This window comes from Canis lupus, chromosome 2 (genome assembly GCF_048164855.1).
Source record: "Canis lupus baileyi chromosome 2, mCanLup2.hap1, whole genome shotgun sequence".
Lineage (NCBI taxonomy): Eukaryota > Metazoa > Chordata > Mammalia > Carnivora > Canidae > Canis > Canis lupus.
The window spans coordinates 9,916,480-9,932,935 of NC_132839.1; the positions used below are offsets into that span (position 1 = coordinate 9,916,480).

The 16,456-nt window shown below is 33.4% G+C and overlaps 1 protein-coding gene across 1 annotated transcript in view; it reads left to right on the plus strand.

The window, feature by feature from the left end:
- SLCO4C1 (solute carrier organic anion transporter family member 4C1) overlaps window positions 1-13,865 on the plus strand; it is a 76,152-nt gene extending 62,287 nt beyond the window's left edge. Inside the window, exons 10-13 of the mRNA XM_072789474.1 lie at window positions 69-259; window positions 1,528-1,592; window positions 3,474-3,611; window positions 11,832-13,865. Of these exons, the coding sequence (XP_072645575.1) occupies window positions 69-259; window positions 1,528-1,592; window positions 3,474-3,611; window positions 11,832-11,992 (555 nt within the window). The 3' untranslated portion in view covers window positions 11,993-13,865. The remainder of the gene's footprint in view (window positions 1-68; window positions 260-1,527; window positions 1,593-3,473; window positions 3,612-11,831) is intronic.
- Window positions 13,866-16,456: the final 2,591 nt, after the last annotated feature.

The following is a 16,456-nucleotide window of genomic DNA, read 5'->3' on the forward strand; positions in this document are numbered from 1 at the left end:
ATAAATATTTTAAAAATATATGTTTTCAAGATAAGTACTTTCAATATTTTCTTGTCTACTATTTCTAGGTATATCACAACTGTTCCTGTATTGAGAGGAATGTAGAAATAACACCTACTTTGGCAAGTTTTGATTTTGAAGCTAAAGCTGGAAAATGTGAAAATCGCTGTGCAAACTTGCCTATATTCCTTGGCATTTTGTTTGCTACAATTGTTTTTACATTTATGGCTGGTACTCCTATAACTGTGTCCATCCTAAGGTATATATTATATTGTGAAAATTGCCATTCCTAAGACATGTTGGGTGAATAGAAAATGGACTCAAGGATTCATTTGGGGTTTATTACTGACCATTGGTTCCAATCGTAATTTGGTTCTTATAAGGTCACTAGTTCTATGGCATTGGACTCTACCCTAATGAAGTTCTACTTCATTGAACCCTAGGTGAATGAGGTTTAAATATGATCATATGAAAATGTCTTAATATTGCCTACATGGAATATGCCTGATTTTAGTTTCTCTGCCACTTTCATGAGGCTTCAGTTTAAGCTGTTTGACTGTATTTAAGCATGATGGAAATAAAGTGCATTCCACATGTGTCAGAGTCAGAATGACAGAATTTTATTCAGCCTTCCTGTAAACAGTGATCTACTAGATGAGAAGCTAACTGCCTCCTGGCTCTGAGCAGTGTTTTAAGCTTTCAAATTGCTCTTTCTCCTTCTACATCACTTGATAAAAATATTTTGTCTGCCTTTTCGTAAGGTCATCAGCCTATCTGTCTTTCCTAACAAACTCTAGCTTTTTTATTCTTCAGTTTTCGTTCCCTTACACTACCTTTTCACATACTTTTTTGTCAAATAGAAATTATAGAAATTCTGTCCAAAAGTATTAAATAGTCTGTTAATATTATCCTACATGGACATACAAGTTATTTAGAGAATTGAGAAAATGCTTTTTTAAAACTTTGTTTATGAAAAATTATCTACATCACCTTTCAACTGCATGTTGATCTCTTTTATCTCCTAACTCTTGTGTGCCAGCATCATGTAGCATTCATCTTTGATAATCATTACTTAAAGAATCCTTGTTGAATCAGATTAAGCCTCAGCAACTGTTTTGCACTGACCCAAATTTGTACCTTATATCATAGATATGATCTCTGTCTCAAAGTCAGTAAGTTAGAATAGGAATTATTTGCTTGTGACTTAAAGGATAGTAAAAAATAAGTCTTATTAATAAATGTCTTTTCTTTTTTACATATTACAATTCATACATGTTCAATATATTTGTTAAACTTTATCTGACTATTTTTCGGTATTATTTGTAGTGTGTTAGGTCACATAACATTTTTCTTCTTTTACAATTCCAGAAAGGTTGAACTGTATATAAGCTGTTACAAATAGTTTATTTAATGGACATAACATTTACTTTAATGTAGAAATGCTAAGCTGTCATAGAAATAAATTTGCTCAAAGAGCAAATATACTATACGGCCGCTTTTGGTTTAATATGTATTTGATATCTCCAGGTGTGTTCATCACAAGCAACGGTCCCTAGCATTGGGAATACAGTTTATGCTGCTTCGATTATTAGGTATGCCATTTTTCTTAATTCGTTGGTGAATGTTGGTTATTTTTGTCCATTAGTGTTATTGGTTTACTCATTTATGGTGTATGCCAAGAAAATAATTAATTTAAATGTCATGGAAAACTACATAATTGTCACTGAAGAAAGCTGTTTTCTAATATTCAAGATGTATTATTTATGTATCACATAAGAAAATAATGACTTTACTTTTCACCTACCTGATTGGTTAACTATTGTTTTCAATTATGTTACAAACATAACTTTAAAGAGTATATCATATTTATTTAAAATACAACATAAGATCATGAACATTTGTTTAATAGAGCATAGTAAAATACATAAATCTTTTCTATTCATGTAAAACCTATTACCAACATAAATTATGATGAAATCTTATTTATAACTATGGTAATTCCTTTTCTCCCAGCATTTATCTCCATTTGGGACATAATTATATTGTAACAATGAAAATTAGTGAGTTGAAATATTTTAATGAAAATTTGGTATAGATATTATGGCTAGTTGAGAATTGATGGAAGATTTTTATGGAAAAAAATTATAAGGTTCCAGATGTAGGAAGAAATAGAAGGACAGAAATACTGTATTATACATAAAATTATATAATTATACCTACAATATTATACACATAATATTGAGATCATTTATAAAAACGAAAACCAAAAGCAGGAGCATTAGAGATCATCTGGACCAACTTCTCCATTTTCAGATGAATAAATTAAGGCTCTGAGAGATTTAGAGATTTCCCCATAGGTACACAATTCTTGGTGAAAATGAGACTAGGAAATGATATCCTTAATCTCACCAGTGCTCTTTTGACACTATCATGCTGCAGGTCATGCTGGAGGTAGTTGAAACCCTTTTTTTTTTTTTTTTTAAGATTTTCTTTATTTATTTGACAGAGAGCATGAGAGCAAGTACACAAGCAGAGGGGATAACAAGGGGAGAGGGAGAAACAGGCTCTCCACTGAGCAGGGAGCCGGATGTGGGGCTAGTTCCCAGGATCCTGGGATCATGACCTGAGCAAAAGGCAGACGCTTAATCAACTGAGCTACCCAGGTGCTCCAGTAGTTAAAATCTTTGTCTAAGAAATATATTTGACTTGTAACAGTTGGAAACTCTTTAAATATGTTAAAGTTTAGTGCCTCATGACTTCATGTGAGGGAAAGGATGTGTGATTTAAGATATATTCCCAGATATGTTAGTATGATTGTGTGTACATGTGTGCATACACATGTACACTCTCATGCATTCACATGCACATACACATATATGCTGTAGTTCAGCACTTATATTATACATCAATACTTTTGATATTTTAAAAGTAGAATAGTTAGTGCCCCTGAGTGGCTCAGTCAGCTAAGCATCCAACTCTTGTTTTTGGCTCAGGTCCTAATCTCAGGGTCATGAGGTCAAGCCCCATGTCAGGCTCTGAGCTCAATGAAGAGTCTGCTAAAGTTTCTCTCTCCCTCTCCCCATCCCTGCATTCACTCTCTTTCTCTTTTTTAAAATAAATAAATCTCAAAAAAAAAGGAGAATAGCTAATTTCAAAGGCACATTCATTAAATTAGAAAAACAGCGGATTAAAATATTTACTTAGCTAAGTGTTAACCCAATATATGCCAATTTTTTTATTAAAATAACTTTGAATTGATTAGAAGTATATAGTAATTATATAATTATTTAGAGTGTTTTATCTGTATTTCTTCTTATCTCTTTTATTTGTATATAACCTGATCGATTTGTATATGGGCAGATTAATTCCTAGTCTTATTTTTATAAGATATATGTATAACTATGTGTATAACAACCTGTTAACTATAGACTATAATCTTTACTGATTGTTTATGTCACATATAATTCTTCTAGGCACAATACCTGGACCAATTATATTTGGTGTCACAATAGACAGCACATGTATTCTGTGGGATATTAATGAATGTGGAGCTAAAGGAGCTTGCTGGATTTATAATAACATCAAGATGGCCCATATGCTAGTAGCTATAAGTAAGTGGTGATTTCTTGATAAATTTAGATTGATGAAATACTTAAGTACTTTTAAGTTTTGTAATGTTGAGTCCATGCTATCCTATAATTCTGAAGCAGAAATCAGTTATCACAACAAGTTATGAAAGGCTTTAATGAGTTATAAGGCTCAGTCTAAAGTAGAAGAGAATAACATTTTAGCTTTCATTAAATCACATACACTTTTTTTAACAACCTCTTTCAAAAATTTTTTTGAACTTCTACAAAAATTTAAAAGACAATCCTGAGAAACTCTCTGGAATGATTGTCATCTAGTTACCTGGGCTTTGGAAGGCACTTAGAGCTGAGGTAGAGAAGTACCCTTTGGCTCTAAAGTGTGTTGTAAGAAATTATTTTATATCTTAACAGGTTAGCTGTGATGTTTAACCCTTTTTGCCTTCGTGGTCTGTCTTGGATAGTCTTGGTTAAGCAATAAATGACAATGAAAATTGAGGAAGTAGACCAATGTATCTATTTTGTAAAAGTTAATATCTAAAAATTTAAAACAACCTAAAGAATTAATATATTTCAATTGAAATATAAGTAGAGGTTTCAAGACAGTGGCACAGGAGAACCCAGAACTCATCTCCTCTCATGGGCAACATATTTATAACTATATATAGAATAATTTCTAAAGAAAAGGATCTCAACATTGGACACAGCACCCCATAACCAAGGACAAAAAAACCCCACACTGAAGTAGGAAAGGCAGAGACATGGCTTTGTGTACCATTTTGCCCTAGACATAACTCCACAATTGAGAGGGATCCCAAAAATAAAGAGCACTTCCTCAGTGAATGAAAGGTTTGAGTCCCACAACAGGCACCCTGACCCAAAGGACTGACACTAGAAATACAAGATCTCCAAACATCTGGGTTTGAAAATCAATAGGAATTAATACCAAGAGAAACGCAGAACTATAGGGAACAGAGGTCCCGCTCTTAAAGGGTTCATGTGCAAACCCACTTATCCTGAGATCCAGCACAAAAGTAATAGAATGAAAAACATCCAGATCATGAGACAGAAGACCCATTTACTAATTTTAAAGTGACTACTAGAGAGGCAGGAGCCTACAGGGACTCTATCCAGAGACAGAAGCCCTGATTTGCACCATTTTTACAGTCTCATCCTAACTTATGGTGTCAGAATCAATGACTGCCATTTTCCATGCACTTCTTTTGCCTGATAGCACCAGAGGGCATCCTCTGTCTACCCTATACTATAAGTAGGCTGGGCAAATAATCTGTAGCTCACCTACCTCACAACTAGTATGGGGAAGCTTCCTGAGCCCCATCCTCATTCAGCAGCCAAGATGCAAACAGATGGGTAGGTTCCCTGAGCTCCACCCTCCCAATGTAGCAGACAAGCTGCAACTGGGTCAGGTGAACACCCCAACCCCACCAAGCTGAAACTGAGTACCCTGGGGGCTGGCTGAGCACCCTGAGCCCCACCTACCCCACACAGCAGCTGTGTCCCTATTATAGGTAGCTAGGACATGCAGACTACATGAGGGATATCATCCATAGAGAGCCTGGCTCTGTAACCAGGGGATCTTGCGGTTTTGGGCAACATGAAATGGGTCTTACAAAAGTCCACTATCTCAAGACTGAAAGAGGTAGTCATTATACCTAATACATATAGACAGAGAGGACAGGCAAAATGAGAAGGCAGATTCCAAACCAAAGAACAAAGCAAATCTCAGAAAAAAAAAAAAAACCTTAAGGAAATGGTGATAAGCAATCTACTTGATAAAGAGTTCAACAATGGTCATAAATATGCTTACCAATTTTGGGAAAAGAATGGATGAACACAGTGAGACCTTAAAAAAAAAGGTAGAAAATATAAGAAAGTACCAAACAGGGATCCCTGGGTGGCACAGCGGTTTAGTGCCTGTCTTTGGCCCAGGGCGCGATCCTGGAGATCCAGGATTGAATCCCACATTGGGTTTCCGGTGCATGGAGCCTGCTTCTCCCTCTGCCTGTGTCTCTGCCTCTCTCTCTCTCTCTGTGGGTGACTATCATAAATAAATAAAAATTAAAAAAAAAAGAAAGTACCAAACATAAGTTATAACTGAACTAAAAAACAATCTAGGGGGTTCAATGGTAGAATAGATGAATTAGAGGCATGAATTAGTGAGCTATAAGACAGTAATGAAAAACAACAGCAAAATGAAAATAGAATTAAAAGATGAGATACCTTAAGGAACTTCTGGAACAGCATCAGGTGGAATAACATTTGCATTCTAGGGGCCCCATAAGGAGAAGTGGGAGAAAAGGGCTACAAAAATTATTTGAAGAAATAATGACTGAAAACTTCCCTAATCTGGAGAAGGAAACAGACATCCAGGTCCAGAAATCCCAGAGAGTTCTAAATAAGATGAACCCAAAGAGAAATATACCAAGACCAATCATAATTAAAATGATAAAGAGAGAATCTAAAAAGCAGCAAGCAGAAAAAATTACATATATGGGAAACCCAATAAGGCTATCAGAAGATTTTTCAGCAGAAACTGCATAGGCCAGAAAGAAGTGGAATAGCACATTCAGAACACTGAAAGGAAAAAAAAATTAACAAGAATACTCTACCCAGCAAGGTTATCATTCAGAATTGAAAGAGAGATGAAAGAGTCTTCCATGTAAGCAAAAGCTAAGGAGAAAGTTTATCACCCCTGACCTTATAAGAAACGAAGGGACTTCTCTAAGCTAAAAAAGAAAGGCATCTAATAACACATGAAAATAAAAATCTCAGCAGTTAAGGTAAATAAATAATAAAGGTAGTAGATCAGCCTCTTATAAAGCAAATTATAAGGGTAAAAGACAAAATTAGTAAAGTTAGTTTAAAATACAATAATTAGTTAAGGGAACTTAAAAAATATATAAAATGTGTCATCAAAAATCTAAAACATGGGGGGTACAAGTGAAAGTATCAGACTTTTGTGTTCAAAATTATCAGCTTAAAAGAGATTGTTAAATACATGTTGTATGTGAACTTCATAATAACCACACACATAAAATAATTATAGTAAATTCAAGAAGAAAATGAAAAGGAAATGTAAACATAACAATAAAGAAAATAAACCACAGGAGAAGAGAGAAAGAGAATAAGAAAAGGATCATAGAGGAACTACAAAACAGCCAGAAAACAGTTAACAAAATGGCAATAAGTACATACCTATCAATAATTGCTTTAAATATAAATGAACTAAATTCTATAATCAGAAGACAGAGTGGCTGAATGGATTAAAAAACAAGACCCTTGTATATGCTACCTGGAAGAGACTCACAGTCTAAAGCTGGTGAAAGACTGAAAGTGAAGGGATAGAAAAAGACATTCCATGAAAATGAAAATGAAAACAAAGCTGGAATAGTAATACTTACTCAGATAAAATAGACTTTAAAACAAAGATGGTAAGAAAAGACAAAAAAGGGCATTACATAATGATAAAGGGATCAACGTAACAGCACTTATAAACCCAACATAGTAATACATAAATACATAAAGCAAAACAGTAGTCAGCGGAGATCTAGGCAGTAATACAATAATAGTAGGGCCTTTAATACCTCACTTATATCAATGGATAGATCATCCAAATAAAAAAAAATCAATAAGATAACTATAGCCTTATCTGGATCAGATGGACCTAATAAATATATAGAGAATATTCCATTCCAAAACAGCACAATACACATTCTTTTCAAGTGCACATGGGACAGTCTCCAGAATAGATCATATGCAAGGTCACAAATGAGTCTTAATAAATTTGAGAAGATTCAAATTATATCAGGCATATTTTCTGACAAAAAATATAGAACTAGAAATCAGTTACAAGAAGAAAACTAGAAAATACACTAATATGTGAAGATTTAAAAACATGCTACCGAACAACCAGCGGATCAAAGAAAAAAATCAAAAGAAAAATTTAAAAAATAGCTGGAGAAAAATAAAAATGGAAATACAATGTTCCAGAATATTTGGAATGCAACACAGTTATAAAGGGGAAGTTTGTAGTCATACAGATACAGGCCTACATTAAGAAACAATAAAAATCTCAAACAATCTAATTTTACATTTAAGGGAACTAGAAAAAGAAGAAAAAACAAAGCCCAAAGTTTGGCTTTCTTCCTAGAAGGAAGAAAATAATAAAGATCAAGACAAAAATAAATGAAATAAAGACTAAAAAAGCAATATAAATGATCAGTGAAATTAAGAGCTGGTTCTTAGAAAAAATCAACAAAATCAACAGGCTTTTAACTAGACTCATCAGAAAAAAGAGAGAGAGCCCAACAGAGAAAATCAGAAATGATAGAAGAAAAATTACAATGGACACCACAGAAATACAAAGGATCGTAAGAGAATATTATGAATGATTATACACTATCAAATTAGTCAACCCAGAAGTAATGGATAAATTCCTAGAAACATATAATCTTCAAGGCTGAATCTTGAAGAAGTAGAAAATCTGAATAGAAAATAGGCCAGTTGCTGGTGATGAAATTAAATCAATAATCAAAAAACTGCCAAACAAAGGTCCAGTTCCAGATGGCTTCACAGGTGAATTTTACCAAGGATTTAAATAATTAATGTGGATCCTTATCAAATTATTCCAAGGAAATTGAAGAGGAAGGAACACTTCCAAACTTATTTGGTGAGCCCAGCATTACCCTTATATTAAAACCAGACAAAGATACTACAAAAGAGAAAATAGAGGCCAGTATCCCAATGAATGCAGATGCAAAAGTCCTCAACAAAATATCAAAATTAATTCAGCAACGTATTATAAGGATCTTACAATGTGACTAAGTGGGATTCATTCCAGGGATGCAAGGTTTGTTCAACACTCACAAACCAGTCAACGTGACACATGACATTAACAAAATGAAGGATAAAAAATACATATGTTTTTTCTCAGAATTCAAAGGAAAAACATCTTTAAAAACTCAACATTTTAAAGAATTCAATCTTAGAAATTGAAGGAAAAACATTGTTAAAAAGTCAACATCCATTTGTAATAAAAACTCTTACTGAAGTAGGTATAGAGAGAATATACCTCAACATAATAAAGACCATATATGACAAACCTATAGCTAACATAATACTCAACAGTAAAAATCTAAAGGCTTTTCTTCCAAGATTAGGAACATGACAGGGATGTTCCCTCTCGCTACTTTTATTCAACATAAAGTTTGAAATCCACCAAAAAAAATTGTTGCAACTAAAAAATTAATTCAGTAAGGTTGCAGGATACAAAATTAATATGCAGAAATGTTTGCATTTCTCTACATTAACAGCACAATATGAGAAAGAGAGATTAAGACAATTCCTTTTACAATTGCACCAAAGAGAGCCCAGTAGTAAACCCACATTTATATGCTCAGTTAATCCACAGTAAAGGAGGCAAGAACATTCAATGGAGCAAAGACAGTCTCTTCAATAAATGGGGTGCTGGGAAAACTGGGCAGCTACATGCAAAAGAATGAAATTGGACCCCTTTCTTACACCGTACACAACAATAAACTTGACATATGTTAAAAACTTAACTGCAAGACCTGAAACCATAAAACTCCTAGAAGAAAACATAGACAGTAAGCTCTTTGACAGTGACCTTAACAATATTTCTTTGTATATGTCTCTTCAGGCAAGGGAAACCAAAGCAAAAATAGACAAAGGGTCCACATCAAACTAAAAAGCTTTTTTGTACAGTGAAGGAAATCATCAACAAATGAAAAGGCAAACTTGGAAATGAGATGGCCAATAAAGGGTTAATATCCACACTCTATTAAGAACTTACACAACTCAATAACAACAACAACAAAAGTGAACAACCTGATTAAAAGTAGGGCAGAGGATCTGATAGACATTTTTCCAAAGAAGACCTCCAGAGGGCCAACAGTCGCATGAAAAGATGCTCCCCACCCCTCATCATCAGGGAGATGCAAATCAAAACCACAATGAGGTGCCACCTCACACCAGTCAGAATGGCTATTATCAAAAAGAACAAATGAGTATTGGCAAAGATTTGGAGAAAAAGAATCTCTCTCATCCACTGTAGGAATGGAAAACAGTGTGGAGGTTCCTCAAAAAATTAAAAATAGAACTACCATACGATCTAGTAATTCTACATCTGGATGTTTCTGGGAATTTATCTGATAAAAACAAAAACACTAATCCAAAAATATATGTATGTACCCCTGTGTTCACTGCTGCATTATTTATAATAATATCTGAAAGTAATCTAAGTGTCCACTGGTAGATGGATGGATAAAGAAAATGTGGTTTATATATACAGTGGAACATTACTCAGCAATAAAAAGAATGAAATCTTACTATTTGTGATTCCATAAATGGACCTAGATGGTATTATGCTAAGTGACATAAGTCAAGTAGAGAAAGACAAGTCATATATGATTTCATTTATAAATGGAATTTAAAAAAAGCCAAAGAAATGAAACAAAACAAAACAGACTGATGGATACAGAGAACAACCTGGTGGTTGACAGAGGGGCATGATTGAGCCGACGGGCAAAATAGATGAAAGGGAACAAAAGGTGCAAATTTCCAGTCATAAAATAGGTCACAGTGATGTAACCTATAGCATAAGATGTATAGTCAGTAAAATTGTAGGGGCGCCTCCATCAGTTAAGCATCTAACTCTTGATTTTGGCACAAGTCATGATCTCAAGGTTATGAAATCGAACTCCCTGTTGGGCTCTGCACTGATTCTGAAACTTGCTGGAGTTTCCCTCTCTCCCTCTCTCTCAGTCCCACCCCCATGCTCTCTCTTTAAAAAAATAAGATAAAATTTAGATGAAAAATGGTAATATTGTAAGGACTTTGAATGGAGACAGGTGGTCACTAGACCTATTATGGTGATCATTTCATAATGTTTAAAAATATCAAAATACTCTTGTACATCTGAAACTAATATAAATTATACACCAATTATAATTCAAGAAAAAAAACAGATGTTCTAAATAAACATACACACAAACATACATGTATGTATTATTACTTAATGTGTGATTTTCATGGTGATTATGATTGTATTTTGGCATATGTATCAAGATAGCTTATTAATCTTAATGTGTTTCAACCCAGAGAATGATGTCGGAATTTTTGATGATAGAATAATGAAATACCCACTGAAGAAATAAATATGTAAATCCAAAAATATAATTGGAGGGAAAAAATTGACTAGAATAGGCAAAATTAATCTTTCTAACGCTTTTACATATGAAACACTCTTTATTCACTGTGTTTTTGAATTTAAAAATTAATTGGTTTTGTGTATACTTTTTGACCAAAAGATAGAGATAATGAATTGTTCCTTTTCCTACTCTGTGATGAATGTGAGATTTTTTTCCCCTAAATCATATATGCCTTTAAATTTTCTAAAAACATTGTCATGATAGTACCTATGTAACTAATTTTCCTGTAAATCTATAGATGCCTTAGTTCAATGAGAATTCCTGTTTTTTCAAATACACATTTTGAGTAAAATACTAATGGTAACACAAATTAGGTACTGCAGAAACTATACTGCAAGGCCATTTAGTTTATTCAGCTGTCACTTAAATGCTTATACTCTGGCCAGATTTCATAAAGCCAAGCTCAAAATCACAGTCCTTTGAAAACAAAGCTTGTGAAGTGAATCTCATTGGTTCACATTTTTAGTCAATATTTAAATTTGGTTGAGTACTCAATGTGATACATTTTGTGGAGGCTTTCTCCTAAGAACCCCAAAGCCTTTTAATTTTTAGAATTATTTTCCATCATGGACTTGATCATTCCACAACTAATTTTTTAGGTTCAAGGATATTATAAGCTATTTTATTTTGTCATTGACTTCATTTCTTACAACTTTTATACATATGATGTGTTAATAAAATTAGAAGTGGAACATAGATTTATTTAATTGTATGCAATACTTATTTTATTAGAATGTACAATCATAACCAAGAAAAGAGTAATTATTGTACATTTTTAATGTTTGGAAAGAAAATTAAAGCCTGCTTCATTGGGTTGTATAGAAATGTTTTACTGAAGAATACCACCTTTCTAAAATTTTAAAAATTTAAAACATAGATCTATAATGCCTATCTACTACTGCTCTTTAAAGTGGGTTTCTGCGAAGAATTTCTCAGAATTAATTTTTGTGATACTTAAAGGCCTAAATGCATGATTAATTTTTGTTTTTATATTTAGGTGTTACTTGTAAAACTATCACCATTTTCTTCAATGGGTTTGCAGTCTTTTTGTATAAGCCTCCACCATTAGACACAGATGTATCATTTCAAAATCAGAATACAGTTGTGAGTACTGTTTCAGTAGAATGTGATCTCAACAATGCAGGAAATGAAGGATGAAATAGAAAAAGGAGATTGTTTTACAGCTGGGAAATTGGCCATCATTTCCAAGAGTGCACATTGCCATTGCAGCATTATCTACCCAATATGGACAATCATATTTTAAAAGTTGTCATTTTATAATTAAATGTGTTTTCTGTACATTTATGGACTTGTTTTGTTTTAATGTAAGAAACAGACTTGTGCCTTCAGAGCCCACCGAAAACCTCAGAATACACATGCATTCATGCATGTGCATGCATGTGCACACATACACACACGTTTCCCATTGTCCAAGTATGAAATAACAAACTAATAAACTAAATTAGAAAAAAAGCCAATTATTAGTTAAAAGTTTACATTTTAAAAATAATCATATTTCTATTCTTCTTGCAACTTGTTTTATTTTACTTATCATTGCCAGTAGTTTGAGCTTATTTAGAAAATATCTGGTATAAAAATGTAAACTAATTAAATTTACGTGATGATTTTTGAGAACTATTACTGAAAACTCATGACTTTAAAACTAGACATTTTGTTTTTAAATTTATATACACTTAGTCTGTCCTTTATTACAAAAGGTTTACAGAACAATTAAAATATAATCATCTTCTTTGTGTCCCAATCTATAGTGAATTCAGAAATAGCGTTGTATATGCGTATTTTCACTTTACTCAAGAATTCCAGGAGGTAATTTGCTGATCTTGCTTATTTTTAACACTTTCTTTTAATGATTCCAAGACAGTATTATTCAATTATACATCCTCCAGGACAAAGTACCAGATTCAGTAAAGTGCCAATTACATATGAAAAGATTTTTTTTTAATGGCTTAGGTGCATTTTATTGGTTTTCTTTGAAAGATTTCTTAATGAACTGTTGATCAGTGTTTATATACTCAGTAATTTAGTTTTTCTCATTTTAAAAATTTGCCACCTAGTATGTTATTAATAGTATCTAAAAGAGTGCTTTGCTCATGATAGGCATGTATTAGTGTTACGGAACTCTTTAATTGATCCATTTATTTGAAAGATAAAGTATTTCTCATATCGGATAACATAACACTCCTGTTTCTTTAGCTCAGATTTAAGCCAATGTTGTTGACTCAGAATGTGGAAGAAATAGATCAGTGAACAACAACAAAAAGCTTCTACTTGGTCAAGAATTTTACTGAATAAGAGAAGTGTTAAGTTCATATTTAATTTAGAGGAAAGAAAAAAAATCACCCTATATATACAAATAGTTTAATGAGCAAGTTGCTTAATAATTGGCATTCATTTCATAATGTTTTTTAGTTATGAAAAGTTTCATTGTAGTCAGTGTACTCAATTTTATAAGATGATACATTTTTACAAACTTAATGAAAATAGGTAAAGTGAAAATAATTTCAACACTTGAAGGAAGTCAGACTCATACATATTTACAAAGAATACCTCCTTTCATGACAGGGCAGTGTAGACACTACTATAATTTATAAACATTATTTATACTTTTGGATCAACTAGGTTATATGTATTGATATCCTACTTTAAGAACAAAATTTTTCATAGTATATTTTTTCACGATTTATATGATTTTTAAAGTAAGCTTGAATCTATAAATTGCAGTGATTTTTGTACATAATTGGATATATGTCTTAAAACTTATTTTTAAGATTTAGATTTTCTTAATTGTAGGACATACAAATGTAAAATTCTTATACATGGAAATAACTGTATACAATTGATTTGATTCTGTAAATTGAAAAATATAAGGAAAATTTTAGCTGTATTGTCCTTTAGTATTTAATTTAAACAATTGTATAAAATGCATATGTGTATCTTTTTAAAAATGAGAATATTTGTACTAGATTGTTAAATGTTTAACCTTATTAAATGGCACAGATTTTCAATAGGATTTGTATCTGTTTATGAATACACACACACACTTGGTGGTTGGGAAAGGGAAAATCAGTGTACTTTTGAACTTGGTGAATGTAATTTAATTCAGTGATTTCTGGTATCTCAACATATGTGTTTAATTCAATATAAACCACCTTCACTATGAAATATATACTAAAATTGTTCCGTACAATAGTTATCATGTATGACTGAAGGATAGACAAGATTTATATGAGTAGGATACAGTTATAGATAGTTGGTTGTCAAAAATATGATACTGTGAAAGTAATGTGTTTTGGAAAGGTTATATTTAAGTCCTTGGGTTATCAAAACACTTATGACAATATTTTTAAGGAAATCAGTTTGTACATTAATTTTAGAGGCAATTCCCCTTACCCCCAGTACAACATATTTTAAGCTTCTTCAGCTGTTTTTGTACCCAAAGCAATAAACATTAACTTACACATTATATGAAAGTGACCAGACATAAAAGACAATCTGTTTTTAAAAACTGCATGGGTAAATTGGACCAAAACATTTTAGTGTTTTTTACTGAAATTCACAGCTTATAAAAATCATCCTCAAAGAAATGGCATTTTAATTTTTTCTTTCTAGCTTTAGTTTGACTTTCTTTTTAAAACTCTATAATGATTTTAGACTTAATAAAAAGTTGTAAGAATAGTACACACAATACTTCTGTAAGCTTTACCCACTTCTCTAATGTTAACATATCAAACATCCATAGAAAAATGATCTAAACCGGCAAATTAGCATTAAAGAAATAGTTAATACCACCTCTGCAAAAGGGCATCACATTTTCTGTGATGTCAGCCTACCTTTGTTTTAATTGTTGAATTGTATATTTTAAAATGGTGCATTTTACTATATGTAACTTAGGCCCTGGGATAGTTGATTTGTAAAAAGAAATGGTATTAGAAACAGCGTTTGAAGGCGACTGTTGCTGGGTCCTTCCAAGTCTAATGAGAATGCCCTAAGAGGATCTTGCTAGTGTTGAGGATGTTGCTAAGAAAGTAGGCTGGTGTTTCCTCCCTAATTGAATGTTTTCTCAGTTCCGTCCCAACAGAATGGAGTATGTACCCCCATTACGGTGAGGGGGGAAAGGAACCAGAATTAGATTTCTGGCTTAAGCCCAGGGTCCAAAATACAGAGCAAGGACGCCTCCGAGGAATAGCTTCAATCATAACATCTGAAGATGAGAATTTCTGTGCCACAAAACGTGACATTCTAGAGCAGTGTTGGTGGGACTCTGTCCATGCATCTGCCTTCTGTGAGGTCCTGCTAGATAGTGTCAGCAACCAAGGTGGGTAGGTCAGTAAGAAACCAACTCAAGAGAGCATCAATCTTTCTGGGAATTGATCAGTTAAGAAGTCAATATGAACCCACAATTGCACCCCATGATTAAGCCAGCTTTTGGAGTCCTGCTGTAATGGATGGCATGGAGGTCAGTATCAGTCAAGAAAAAAATATGTAGGTCCAGGTGGTGAAGGGTTTTTACCTGTCTTCCTCTTCCTTTACTCCATGGGCACGCGTGGGAGCATGAGAAATGAGACCTTTGTGATCAACAATGTTCAACCTCATCCAGGACCAATGAAATTTGCTTTGTTAAAAATTTCCTAGGTTTTTCTAAAGTGAAATCAGGACTGGAAACTGCTGATATAAACTAACACATTGAAGAAGGTGGGTGAAGGACGTGAAATCACATTTTGTTGTCAGTGATTCAGTTATGTTTCCTGATTTCCAATTTTGATCTCTTAGAGAAGGAGATTTTGGCTTGAAAACGAATAATGGGGTAATTTTGAGGGTTGAGCCCATACTACTGGGGCTTCTTCTAGAAGTATGTCTCTGGATGGAGTAAAGTGAGTTGGGAGAGTGGGGGGGGGGGCAGAAAGCAATGGTAAGAAATTTACTTGTTCTTAAATTTTTCGTACGGCTCTTAATTTCAGATGCAAAACATCAGAGAACACTCCTAGATTCTTTTCCTGCATGGGTCAGCTATGTCAGTAATGATGTCCATGTAATACCCACTACAGGGTTATTGCATGGAGAGAGCCAACAGTAGTTGCGCTGAATGCACGGCATCTTGTGTTACTGTAACGTGAGAAATTCTAATAAGGAAAATAGAGCAGAATTGACATAGCTTAGTGGAGATGCTGAAGACACAGACATAAAACAAAGACATCCTGGTACATGCTCCTCAGCCATGTTCTTGAGGTCTTCCAAAGAACGTGGAAACAGCTCACCCATCTGGCTTCCCAATGATAGAATAGCTTGTCTCTGCTAATTGTCAGCAAAGCAGAAGCTTGCGGAAGGAAAGGAACAAATGAATCACTGTATCAAACATGTCTGCTCTTTTTTCCACTTCTCTCTCTCTCTTTTTCTGTCTTATAAAATCATCCTGCTTCTGCATTGGTTAGATTAGATCAATCTATTGTTGGCTTTCCTTTTACATGAGTAAATGCTGTGAAGACAGTACCATATGTCTTTGACAGGCAATTTGGAAGTCTGAAAATCATAAACAGCAAAACCAGTTGGGTAATCCTGCTTGCAAAACGCTTCAGAATTAAAAAAAAAAAAAGCAAAGACCAG